The 13,816-nt window shown below is 42.1% G+C and overlaps 2 protein-coding genes across 3 annotated transcripts in view; one reads left to right on the top strand and one right to left on the bottom strand.

Annotated features, from left to right (window-relative positions):
* The window catches only part of LOC308620455 (olfactory receptor 10A4-like), a 124,126-nt gene that overhangs the window by 95,311 nt on the left and 14,999 nt on the right, over positions 1-13,816 (top strand). The window contains exon 3 of one of the 2 annotated variants that reach the window (XR_014016321.1): positions 10,175-11,767. The exons of the other annotated variant lie outside the window; for it this stretch is intronic. The gene's annotated coding sequence lies outside the window, so the exon portion shown is untranslated. Of the gene's footprint in view, positions 1-10,174; positions 11,768-13,816 lie in introns of those variants that run through there. 2 annotated transcript variants of the gene reach the window in all.
* OR6A2 (olfactory receptor family 6 subfamily A member 2) lies at positions 4,505-5,489 on the bottom strand (the record flags this gene model as incomplete). Its single annotated transcript, XM_081238869.1, is given in 2 exon segments — positions 4,505-4,928; positions 4,930-5,489. Coding segments are annotated over 2 exon segments (984 nt in total).

The following is a 13,816-nucleotide window of genomic DNA, read 5'->3' as shown; positions in this document are numbered from 1 at the left end:
GTTTTTCTACAAACAAGTGACAGGGGACATGGCAGGGTCCTGCTCAGCTACACTGGGTTTTTACTTAGTCCAAAGTGGAACTTTCTCTTGTTATCAAATCAATAAGAAGAAGAAATGGGACCGTGGCTTCACAGTCACCTTCAGTTGAAACTGTCTACTCTCAAATCAGAACAAAGTACCAAATGAGTACTGACATAGAGAACAAGGCCTTAATGGAAATGTTGAACCTCAACATAAATCCTGAACAATGCCTTGAGAGCTTCAAATGCAAAGAGAGCATGAGCTCAGATGCAGGAGAAAGAAATACCTTCAAACTCCAGGGTCAATGAGAAAAGCAGTGAGCCTATGGGGTCAATTGTGGCTATGGCACCTGTTTACTCACCATCTCCACAGCCTTCAGGGATCTTCTCTGGTCCTTATACGAGCCACCAAAATGTTGACCTAAAATAAATAAACGGCCAGATATTTCTCCAGCAAAGATGGGCTTATTCAGGATTAGCAGAGAATGGCAATTTGAGATTTGCAACTATGGCAAGCCATGTTCATCTCCCCACACAGCAAGGGAAGGAGAATGCTTTTACAGAGGGAGGAAAGAAGTTGGGAGTGCTATAGTAAACAAAGAGTCCATGGCTTTGTATTTAATTTTTGACAGTTTGATTAATATGTGTCTTGGCGTGTTTCTCCTTGGGTTTATCCTGTATGGGACTCTCTGTGCTTCCTGGACTTGATTAACTACTTCCTTTCCCATATTAGGGAAGTTTTCTTTTCTTTTTTTTTTTTTTTAAAAACATCCTTGCTTTCTTTTTTAAATTTTATTTATTTATTTATTTATTTATATTTTGGGCTGTGTTGGGTCTTCATTTCTGTGTGTGGGCTTTCTCTAGGTGCGGCGAGCGGGGGCCACTCCTCATCGCGGTGCGTGGGCCACTCACTGTCGCGGCCTCTCTTGTTGCGGAGCACAAGCTCCAGATGCGCAGGCTCAGTAGTTGTGGCTCACGGGCCTAGTTGCTCCGCAGCATGTGGGATCTTCCCAGACCAGGGCTCGAACCCGTGTCCCCTGCATTGGCAGGCAGATTCTCAACCACTGCGCCACCAGGGAAGCCCGGGAAGTTTTCAACTATAATCTCTTCAAATATTTTCTCAGTCCCTTTCTTTTTCTCTTCTTCTTCTGGAACCCCTATAATTCGAATGTTGGTGTGTTTAATGTTGTCCCAGAGGTCTCTGAGACTGTCCTCACTTCTTTTCATTCTTTTTTCTTTCTTCTGCTCTGCAGTAGTTATTTCCACTATTTTATCTTCCAGGTCACTTATCCGTTCTTCTGCCTCAGTTATTCTGCTATTGATCCCGTCTAGAGTATTTTTAATTTCATTTATTGTGTTGTTCATCACTGCTTCTTTCATCTTTAGTTCTTCTAAGTCCTTGTTAAATGTTTCTTGCATTTTCTCTATTCTATTTCCAAGATTTTGGATCATCTTTACTATCATTATTCTGAATTTTTTTCAGGTAGACTGCCTATTTCCTCTTCATTTGTTAGGTCTGGTGGGTTTTTATCTTGCTCCTTCATTTGCTGTGTGTTTTTCTGTCTTCTCATTTTGCTTATCTTACTGTGTTTGGGGTCTCCTTTTTGCAGGCTGCAGGTTCGTAGTTCCCGTTGTTTTTGGTGTCTGTCCCCAGTGGCTAAAGTTGGTTCAGTGGGTTGTGTAGGCTTCCTGGTGGAGGGGACTAGTGCCTGTGTTCTGGTGGATGAGGCTGGATCTTGTCTTTCTGGTGGGCAGGTCCACATCTGGTGGTGTGTTTTGGGGTGTCTGTGGACTTATTATGATTTTAGGCAGCCTCTCTGCTAATGGGTGGGGTTGTGTTCCTGTCTTGCTAGTTGTTTGGCATAGGGTATCCAGCACTGTAGCTTGCTGGTCATTGAGTGAAGCTGGGTGTTGGTGTTGAGATGGAGATCTCTGGGAGATTTTCGCCGTTTGATATTATGTGGAGCTGGGAGGTCTCTTGTGGACCAGTGTCCTGAAGTTGGCTCTCCCACCTCAGAGGCACAGCACTGACTCCTGGCTGCAGCACCAAGAGCCTTTCATCGGCTTAGAATAAAAGGGAGAAAAAGAAGAAGGAAGGAAGGAAGGAAAGAAAGAAAGAAAGAAAGAAAGAAAGAAAGAAAGAAAGAAAGAAAGAAAGAAAGAAAGAAAGAAAGAAAGAGAAAGAGGATATAAGAAAATAAAATAAAGTAAGGTAAAATAAAATAAAGTTATTAAAATAAAAAAATTATTATTAAGAAAAAAAAAATTTTAAGTAAAAAAGAAGAAAACGGATAGAACCCTAGGACAAATGGTGAAAGCAAAGCTATACAGACAAAATCTCACACAGAAGCATACACATACACACTCACAAAAAGAGGAAAAGGGGAAAAAATAATAAATCTTGCTCTCAAAGTCCACCTCCTCAATTTGGGATGATTCGTTGTCTCTTCAGGTATTCCACAGATGCAGGGTACATCAAATTGATGGTGGAGCTTTAATCCGCTGCTCCTGAGGCTGCTGAGAGAGATTTCCCTTTCTCTTCTTTGTTCGCACAGCTCCCGGGGTTCAGCTTTGTATTTGGCCCCGCCTCTGCGTGTAGGTCGCCGGAGGGCGTTTGTTCTTCGCTCAGACAGGACGGGGTTAAAGGAGCCGCTGATTCGGGGGCTCTGGCTCACTCAGGCCGGGGGGAGGGAGGAGTACGAAGTTCGGGGCGAGCCTGCGGTGGCAGAGGCCGGCGTGATGTTGCACCAGCCTGAGGTGCGCCGTGCATTCTCCCGGGGAAGTTGTCCCTGGATCCCGGGACCCTGGCAGTGGCGGGCTGCACAGGCTCCCGGAAGGGAGGTGTGGAGAGTGACCTGTGCTCGCACACAGGCTTCTTGGTGGCCGCAGCAGCAGCCTTAGTGTCTCATGCCCGTCTCTGGGGTCCGCGCTGTTACCCGTGGCTCGCGCCCGTCTCCGGAGCTCCTTTAAGCAGCGCTCTTAATCCCCTCTTCCTCGCGCACCAGGAAGCAAAGAGGCAAGAAAAAGTCTCTTGCTTCTTCGGCAGCTCCAGACTTTTCCCTGGACTCCCTCCCGGCTAGCCGTGGTGCACTAACCCCTTCAGGCTGTGTTCACGCCGCCAGTCCTTTCCCTGCGCTCCGACCGAAGCCCGCGCCTCAGCTCCCAGTCCCCGCCCGCCCCGGCGAATGAGCAGACAAGCCTCTTGGGCTGGTGAGTGCCGTTCGGCACCGATCCTCTGTGCGGGAATCTCTCCGCTTAGCCCTTCGCACCCCTGTTGCTGTGCTCTCCTCCGTGGCTCCGAAGCTTATCCCCTCCGCCACCCGCAGTCTCCGCCCGCGAAGGGGCTTCTAGTGTGTGGAGTGGAAACCTTTCCTCCTTCACAGGTCCCTCCCACTGGTGCAGGTCCCGTCCCTATTCTTTTGTCTCTGTTTATTCTTTTTTCTTTTGCCCTACCCAGGTACGTGGGGGAGTTTCTTGCCTTTTGGGAGGTCTGAGGTCTTCTGCCAGCGTTCAGTATGTGTTCTGTAGGAGTTGTTCCACGTGTAGATGTATTTCTGATGTATCTGTGGGGAGGAAGGTGATCTCCACGTCTTACTGTTCCGCCATCTTCCCTCTCTCTCCCATGGCTCCAAATTATATTCATTTATTATATTTCTTTATAGCTACCATGTGCTAGATACTATTCTGGGCCCTGGTAATAAAATGATGAACAAACAAATGTGATCTCTAGTTCCATGGAGCTTATAGTCTAATTAGAGAGACTGAAGATTAAATAAACAACTGCAATCAGCCACTCTACTAGTTCAGTGTGGGCACTGACCTCGGTAAATCAGGAAATGAATCTCTAGACCCCTGTAGTCCGGGAGGTGATATGTTGCCAATACAAAAATTCACAGTTTCCTATCTACTTGCCTTGTAATTCACACTAGGTGATCACATGGGGCCCCACTACCTCATAGGCTACAGTTGGTGTCCTCCGGCTAGAAGAGATCTCATCCAGAAGTCTCCTGATGCTTTTCCATAATGAAGCCTGTGTTTCCTTGAATGGCTTCCTCCTTCCACTTCCCTTTTCTGTATCTTCTGCCTCAGAACTAAAACCCAGTAACAAACCCAGGAACAGCCATTTAGAGAGATGCTAGTTCTGCATTTTTTTTTGCTTTAAATATTCAAGTTCAGTCATGCCTTGTGCTCATAGTCATCCCTTTCCACCCCACCAGGATGCATGATTCATGAACCTGCTCTACGTAAATTACAATAGAGCAGACAACATGGGATCAACTTCTAGCTTATATGTTAAGACCTTGTCTTGAAGAAATCCAATTTCTAGCTTGTAATCCACCTCTCTTCCTCCTTCTGAACTAGTTCTTTGGTGGTACCTTTGAAACTCTCTAGTCCCTAATTTAGGCTCTAAGAGCTCCTCTGGACTTCATAGAAGACATAGATCCTAAGTTTAAGAGCATTATCTAAGATTTAACACCTCCCTTCTACCCAACTCTGCTAGCTTTCCCAGGCTTAAAATCACGGCCCTGGTATAGGCGCAGAGTACGGCGTAAGGCTCTCTTTACCTCTTGGTTGCGCAAGCAGTAAATGATAGGGTTGAGCAGGGGTACAAGGACAGCATAGAGTACAGACACCAGCTTGTTGGTGTCAAAAGCTGAGGTTGCCTTTGGGCAGGCAGAGATGAAGGTACTGGCTGCATAGAAGAAGACCACAACAGTGAGGTGAGAGGCACAGGTGGAAAAGGCTTTATGGCGCCCAGCAGCTGAGGGAATGCACATCACAGCACTGGTGATAGCCATATAGGAGGCCCTGGTGACAGAGAGTGGCCCCAGCAGTATAAAAATGGCCAGGACAAAGTCTGTAAGCTCTGCTGTGGACATGTCAGTGCATGAAAAGTTGAGCAATGGTGAAAAAGTGGTTGATGATGTTGGGGCCACAGTAAGAGAGGTGAGAAATGAGAAAAACTTTGACCATGGAGATGCCAAAACCTCCAGCCCAGGAGCCAGCTACCAGCTGCACACACAGCCAGCCACTGACAATGACAAGGTAGTGGAGAGGATGGCAGAGGGCCACATAATAATCATAAGCCATAACTGCGAGGAGGACGCACTCAGTGCATCCCAGGCCCAGGAAAAAGTAGAGCTGCGTCATGCAGCCCTCAAAGGAGATTAGCTGCCCGTGGCCCTGTTTGGACCCAACAAAGCCAGCTAGCATCTTGGGAATAGTGACGGTAACGTACCAAATCTCCAGGAAGGACATGTTAGCCAGAAAGAAGTACATGGGTTTGTGGAGGCTGGGGTGGTACCTGAATGCCATAATGATGAGTGTGTTCTCAGTCAGCACCAACACATAGGCCAGCAGAGAAAGGGCAAATAGTAGTGCCCGCAGTGGCACAGGAGCTGGGAAGCCCGGCAACACAGACTCACTCACTCTCCCACTCTGGTTCTTCCTCTCCATGGTGTCAGTCATGCCTGCTGCTCTTCAGAAGAGAATAGAATGTCCTCAGGAGGCAGCAGCAAGAACCCAGACTTCCTCTCACTGGGTTTGTATTAGTAGAATGCAACGTGTGTAGTGTGTATAACTCATCGCTGAGCTGAGGCCGTTGTTCTCTTCCATAATCTGGGAATGAGCTAAGATAAAAGTGGAAAAAAATAAGCTACTTTGTATTGGGATAGGATAGGAGTGTATTCTGGCCCTTGGAGAAGTATGTATTGATAAGCACCAGTTGGTCCCTAAAAAACACAGATCAAAACCAAAATATTAAGAGTCTGGGCTGCCCTGAAGTGAGAGTTTGTCTATGAGCTGGATTATGACTCTGTTTTGAGGAAATAAGTTACACAGTGGAGGAATAACAGTAACATATAACACAATTAAGTGTTTACTATGTGTTATTAGTACAGGAACTATTCTGAAAAATTAGTAGATATTAATCCACCTAATCTTCAGAGGAACCCTATGAGTAAGTACTGTTATTAACCCCACTTAACACCTAAGGGAACTGACGCATAGAGAGGTTAAGTGACTTGTTCCAGCTCCCACAGATAGTAAGAGATGGAAGCATGTAGTCAGAACCTCAGAGCTTCTAAAATATTCAGGCAACATGAAGGAGGGACTGTAAGATACATCCTGTATTTACACCCAGAACGGAGGGTCTCTGGGGCTCAGCTAGGGATGCAATTTCCTCCTGCAAGGAAGAGGGAAAAAGTAGAATCCAAGGAGGTCATGGCACCTATAGAATGAAAGTCCTACATAACCTTGTACTTAAGAGGAGGATGTGGGACCCATGTGGAAATCATACTAGGAAGTGGATTCTGGATTTCTGAAGAACTGAGAATTCCTTCAGTTCTGAAGGTTGTGCTAACTATCTTGGAATGAGAGTAGAACACCTTCCTTTAGTATCCCTAAAAGCTAAACCAAGTGACATTAAAATTTTCAATAGTTTATTTGAGCAACATCAATTCATATCGGGCAGTGCCTAACTGAAAATGGTTAGGAGCACTCCACTGTCAAAAGCCAGGGGCAGAGCTTTCATAGAGCAGAGGCTGAAGCAATGCAAGGACATTATTTGATTGGCTATAGCTTGAGTGGTTGCCTTATTTGGGAAAGCCTAGTTGGATGTTTGTGATTAGCTCTTAAATTTTGTTGTTTTGGATATAAGTGCATTTGCAATTGACTCTGGCATAAGGTTTGGTGTGCAGATGTAGGCTACTAAAGCATGAGAACCACCTCAGTCCAACAGCCTCCTTGTTTAGTTACTTTGACTGTAACAAGATCAATACAAAAGCAGACATTTAGTAGAGTACTCCCTTTGTTTACCTTGGTATCAAAAATATAATTTGCCCTTTCAAAACTTCAAGCCTCTACTGAATCACATGTGGATCTGACATATCCACGTGGGAGTTGGTATGAAGAAAGGGTTATTGTCACCCTAGTGTCCCTGTATGATCATAGCATTGGATGGGGAGTATAAAGATTAGAAAGAATGGGGGAGAACCAGATGAACAACTTGGGGCTACTTTCCCTCAGGAGAGTCCTTTTTAGTCTTAGGCCTGTTCCTTTGAGATTAACAGGGACAGAATGTGCTCACGCATCAAGCTTCAACTTGCTAATGATTTTTTCCCAGCTTTATTGAGATATAATTGATATATAACATTGGATAAGTTAAGGTGTGCAATGTGATGATTTGATAGAAGTATATATTGTGAAGTCTTTACCACATTAATTAACACATCCTTTACCTCACACAGTTACCATTTTGTTGTTATGGTGAGAACACTAAAGCTCTACGCTCACAGCAACCTTCAGGTATACAATATAGTATTATTAACTATAGTCATCATGCTCTACATTAGATCACCAGAACTTACCTTACAACTCAAAGTTGGTACCCTTTGACCAACATCTGCCAGTTTCCCCAGCCTTCAGCCTCTGACAACCACTATTCTACTTTCTGTTTCTACGAATAGCCAAGACATGGAAACAACTTAAGTGTCCATCAATCAAGGAAAGGATAAAGAAAATATATACATATACAATGCATTGTTATTTAGCCATAAAAAAGAAGGAAATTCTGCCATTTGTGACAAGATGGTTGGATCTTGAGGGCATTATGTTAAGTGAAATAAGCCAGAGAGAGAAAGGCAAATACTGTGTGTCTCAGTTATATATGGAATCTGAAAACATCAAAACTGCAGATGACTTTATACCTGAGTTCCTCTTGTCTTTATGCTCTGTGAGCAAACCTTGAGCATTACTCAGTACTTGAGACCTTGGCATTCCTCTCAGTACTAGAGTACTTTAATGCAATTAGAAAATGCCATATCCCTGGCTTACATTTCCCATCACTCCCAACCTTACTTTCCACACCCACCATTTATTTATTTCAAAAGTATTGCTGGATTAAATATGGCCCAGACCACAGGCTAAGAGTTGTGGTACAGAAAAAGGTAAATAACACATGTACTAAGTCTTCAAGGAGCTCATAGTCTGGTGGTAGAGACATATCTTTGTCTTCTCATCCCTGAAAGTTTAATCTGCCACACCTATTCTTACACCATATACTAGCTTCATATGGGAACCTCTAAACTACAGTTGTCATTCATAACCTTAGCTTTGATCCTTTATCCTCAATACCTGCCTCATATGCCATTAACTGTGCATTTGCCCTGTTGGCCTCAGACCTTTCTGCTTATCTGTTAATCTTCTCTGCCTCTGCCTTCACATTTGATGTTCTGCACACTTGAAAAAAAAATTAGCCTCCTAATTGGTCTCACTGCCTGTAGTATCTCCCCTAATGCTCAAATCTGAGCATTTCACTACCCTACTTAAAACCTTCCATAGTACCACATTGTCTACACAACCATGTTCAAGCTATTTAACAAGGCATAATACTTCATGACCTGCCACTGCTGTCATCAAAACCTTATATCTTGTCACAACCTAAATTGTATCTTACACCCTGCAGCTCTTGACATACAGCATGTTTATCACCTAACTCCTCCTTAACCTTCAAATCTTGACTCATGTGGCATCTCCTCATAGAACCATTAGTTGTCCTTTCTTTCTTTTCCTTTTCACTGATTTGGTAATGGGTTCCTCCCATTACTGTTCCCATGAGAGCCCGTGAAAGCCCATATATCATTTACTAGCTGTATCACTGCTGCTACTGCTCAGGTAGATATAAAAGAGGTACTATATGCCAAAGTGGCCACATACATCCTTAATGGTATAGCAAAGAGTGGATATAATTCCCTTGATGTCACGTGGGTCCCTCAAATACAATATGTCTAGAAAAAATTGTGTAAGCCTGTTCTTCCTGTATCACAATGAATGATACTTGTTTCTCTGCAGTATGTACTGTACTGGAGATCCAGAATTTCCCTATATCTTCTATACCTATCCTCCCCACCCCCACCCCACATCCCACTCACAACTAATCCAAGTTTTATCTAAACTTCCTCTTTAATTACCTCCTAAATTTGTCCCCTTTCTCCTGTCCTATTTCTACTGCCTTCCCCCTAGTCCTTTATACCAGTCACGTCCTTGTTATTTCTTGACTTTATTTCAATAGGCAATTGCCTGGTCTTTTTCCCCCAACCTCAACTGCTTTCAATATAATTTCCACTTGTTTCTAGAGTGAAATTTTATGTAGAAATTTGACTCCAAGAGCATTTGATTTTGGGGAACACATACAAAATCCCTCAATAATGTGTCAAATGTGTATTTCCTTTTAACTGTCCTACAGTAATCCAGTCATTGCCCACTATTTTCCTTTTTCTAAACATGTTGTGATATTCTCTAACTCTGTGATTTGCACATACTCTTCCTTCTGTCAAAACTGCACCTAGGAATTATTTATCTTTCACATTTCAATTTCTTGGTTATCACCTTCCAAAACTACCCATATTTCTACTGATATAGATTATTTACTGGTGTTTCCGTCTCTTCTTTTGACAATAGTTCTTATTTTAGGGTCTGCTTTAGCAACTAAATAGTAAAGGTATTATAATGGTTGCATAGATGCATGGATGGAGGGGAAAATTGAGAATGGAATGGTATGGGCAGACTAGATGAATTGCAAATGATAGGAATCAAATATAAAGAGAGCAAAATGTACAAAGGAGTTGGGTGGAAATGATCAAGAGTAGAGAACTTAAATGAGTTACCAGAAAATCTGACAGAATTGGAATAATATGTAAGGAAAGCAGACATTGAATATAGAAGAATCAGCAGACCCACAGGGACAAGATAAAATGTAAGGAAGTTAGAGTAAGAGCAAAGAAATTGGAACTTCTTTGATAACATGGATGATATTTGGGTAAAATAAATGTGCTATATTGACAAGAGATTCAATGAGAGAAGATAAGTATAATACAGAGAGGATAGAATTAGGAATGGGAGATCATAAAAGCTGTAGGGAGGCTAAGCAGAGCATGAATGAATACAAAAACAAGCTATGAGTGGAAAAGATAAAGAAAGTCATATTGGTCTAAGTATCAGAATGGACCAGACATGAGAAATGCTGATAAAGGTTTGGGTTTTATTAGGTGTAGAGGGGACTAGGAAGATGGGTGTATTGGACAGAAAGAAAACATGGGAGACTTGACCGTTGAAGAGGAATGAAGCAGATAACAGAATCCACTTACTTTATTCAGATGTCTTTGACTCCGGATCCTCCCAAGATGACCAGTTGGTGAGGAAAAGACTTAGAGAGTGTATATGAAAGAAAGTTGAAGCATCAAGACAAAGAAAGATGCTGCAGAGACTCCACCTTCTCTTCCTCCCATGATCAGAGAACAATGCCACACCAGGAAAGTTTCTTTTATCTTGTACCTCCCTCCTGTAGTCCCCATTTTGCCCTCCTGCTTCTGATGTTTTAGAATGACTCTAAATCCAGAGCCCAAGAGACCAGTAGAGATACAAGAAAAAAAAAAAAAAGACTGGGGAAGAAGACAGGAAAAGGTGTGTTTGGGAAGTAGGAAATAGAAGTTTATCAGAAAAGTTACATGAAGCAGAGGGTGTCACAATACCCCTACTACCTCGTAGCTTCTTCCCTTGCCTTCTTCTTCCTTCTTTCCATCCTGCCACATTCATGCTCAAAAGAAAGCCTTTGACTTTAGGCCAGGCCAATCTGGGGTTATATTCTGGCTCAATTATGTAATCTTAAGCAATTTACTTAAGTTTTTGAGACTTAGATTCCTAACCTGTAAAATGGGAATAATATACCTCACAAAGTTGTTGAGAGGAATAAATGAAATGATATGTATACAGTGCTTGAAACATGATAGGGTCTCAACAGTGCTACCCAGTTTCTCCCTTTATCTCCTGAACCCATGTGGGTAACATCCCTTTAATTACATGATGTAATAGAAGAAGCACTGAATTGAAAGTTTCTGGGGTTTAGTTCCACGTTTGTAATTGATATTCTGTTTAATCAAGGATTTCGTTATATATCAGTTTATTTTCCATAAAATGATAATAGCATATACTACAGATGTTTTGAGGATTAAATAAAACAAAATTTGTGAAAAGGTTTGGCACAGTCTCAGTCCCTAGTAAGCAGTGTAAGTAGAGGTTAATAATGTGGGCTCCGCCGAATGTAAATTGATACAGCCACTATGGAGAACAGTATGGAGGTTCCTTAAAAATCTAAAAATAGAATTACCATATGACCCAGCAATCCCGCTACTGGGCATATACCCTGAGAAAACCATAATTCAAAAAGACACATGCACCCCAATGTTCATTGCAACACTATTTACAATAGCCAGGTCATGGAAGCAACTTAAATGTCCATCGACAGATGAGTGGATAAAGACGATGTGGTACATATATACAATGGAATATTACTCAACCATAAAAAGGAACGAAATTGGGTCATTTGTAGACACACAGATGGACCGAGACTGTCATACAGAATGAAGTTGTCAGAAAGAGAAAAATACCATATATTAACTCATACATGGAATCTAGAAAAATGGTACAGATGAACTGGTTTGCAAGGCAGAAATAGAGACACAGATGTAGAGAACAAACGTGTGGACACCAAGTGGGGGAAAGTCGGGGGTGGGATAAATTGGGAGATTGGGATTGACATATACACACTAATATTACACTAGTATGTATAGAATAGATAACAAATGAGAACCTGCTGTATAGCACAGGGAACTCTACTCTACAGTAGAAACTAACACACCATTGTAAAACAACTATACCCCAATAAAAAAAACATTTAAAAAATTGTGTACATATTTAATTGACAAAAGTAAACAATTAAAAAGAAAAAGCTCTATAATAACCCTCAAATATATAATTGAAAATGAAAAAACACTACTCTGAAAATTAATAGAGACAACATTTACACGAATGTTGAAATTATAATAGCTTCACAAGTGTGTGTGCATGTGTGTGTAGCACAGGCTTGGCTTCCTGTGTTGGGAGACAACTGTCCCCAGTCATCTCCCATTTCTGCACATCTTCTAAAAGTTTTTGTTCTGAACTATCTATTCCAGGATGTTTAAACAACCCGATTAAAAAATGGGCAGGGCCTCCCTGGTGACGCAGTGGTTGGGAGTCCGCCTGCGGATGCAGGGGCCACGGGTTCTTGTCCCGGTCCGAGAGGATCCCGCATGCCACGGAGCGGCCGGGCCCGTGGGCCATGGCCGCTGGGCCTGCGCGTCCAGAGCCTGTGCTCCACAACGGGAGAGGCCGCAACAGTGAGAGGCCCGCGTACCGCAAAAAAAAAAAAAAAAAAGGGGGGGGGGTGGGCAGAAGAACTGAATAGACACTTTTCCAAAGAAGAAATTGTAGATGGCCAACAGGCACATGAAAAGATGCTCAACATCGTTAATCATCAGGGAAATGAAAACCCAAACCACAGTGAGATATCATCTCATACCTTTCAGAATGGCTATCACCAAAAAGAATGCAAATACACATGTTGGCAAAGATGTGGAGAAATGGGAACACTTGTACACTGTTGGTGGGAATGTAAATTGGTGTAGCCACTGAGGAAAGCAGTATGGAGGTTTCTCAAAAAACTGAAAATAGAACTACCATATGACCCAGTATTTCCATTCCTGGATATATATCCGAAACAAAACCAAAAATACTAATTTGAAAAGATACATGCACTATTATGCACTATTATGCACTAGCAGCATTATTTAAAATTGCCAAGATATTGAAACAACCTAAGTGTTCATCAAGAGATAATGGATAAAGAAGATGTGGTATTTATATACAATAGAATAGTACATATCCAAAGATCGCATAAATTTTTTTTAAGTTTTTAAAAGGAAAAAAAATTAATGTGGGCTCCACCATCACGCTGCTTGTGTTCAACTATGAGACTTGAAAAAATTATTTAACATCTCTGTGCCTCTGTTTTCTTCTCTGTGAAATGGGAATAATTCTAATATCCATCTCACAGAATTGTGAAGATTAAATAAATATATGGATGGAAGTTTCTTAGAACAGCACCTGGAACACAGTTTTCCTCAAAAAATGTTAACTAGTGTTCAAGAAATATTTGTTGAATCTGAGTCTGTTGAAACTGGAGTGGAATTATCAGTGGGAACACTGGAGATTAAGAGAAGGTTCTTTGAGATTCTGAGTTTAAGAGATTCTCATCAGTAACTGGGAGGAAGCTGTTCCTAAAGTTTGAATAATCGGAACACAATGAGTGTGATTGGGCAGTTTTCATTGTCTGGATTAGTGTGCTGTCCATAAGCCTCACTGACCCCATGATAAGAACAAAACTCAGTTCTCCAGGAACAGAAAAAAATATTGAGATAGTCAAGAGGAAGTTACCATAAGAAAATGATGTAGCAGTGAAGAGGGGCAGAACATAAAATACCTACAAATGCTCTTAAAATAAAAACCTGATTTTGAGTGAAATCCTGCGCCATAGACATTGTAGTGAACCCTATTTTGTTTGTTTGTTGTTGTTTTTATTTATTTATTTGTTTGCCTTAGTTTTGTGGCTCTTAGTTGTGGCACGTGGGATCTTCGTTGCCACATGTAGGATCTTTAGTTGCAGCATGCGAGATCTAGTTCCCTGACCAGGGATTGAACCTGGGCCCCCTGCATTGGGAGCGCTGAGTCTTAACCGCTGGACCACAAGGGAAGTCCCATAAACCCTATTTTGAACAAAGGAAAATATGTATGTGCATAAATATTATTGCCATACTATGCTGTTAGTTGAAAAACGATCAAACCCAGCAGCTGTTTGAATTAGCATTGATTTGGTTGGTGTGGTAGTATTGTTTAAATGAGGAATGTTTGCAAACCTCATT

This window comes from Mesoplodon bidens, assembly GCF_964165515.1.
Source record: "Mesoplodon bidens genome assembly, chromosome: 7".
Lineage (NCBI taxonomy): Eukaryota > Metazoa > Chordata > Mammalia > Artiodactyla > Ziphiidae > Mesoplodon > Mesoplodon bidens.
The sequence above is the reverse complement of the archived record's forward strand: the minus strand, read 5'-3'. Positions and strand labels throughout refer to the sequence as shown.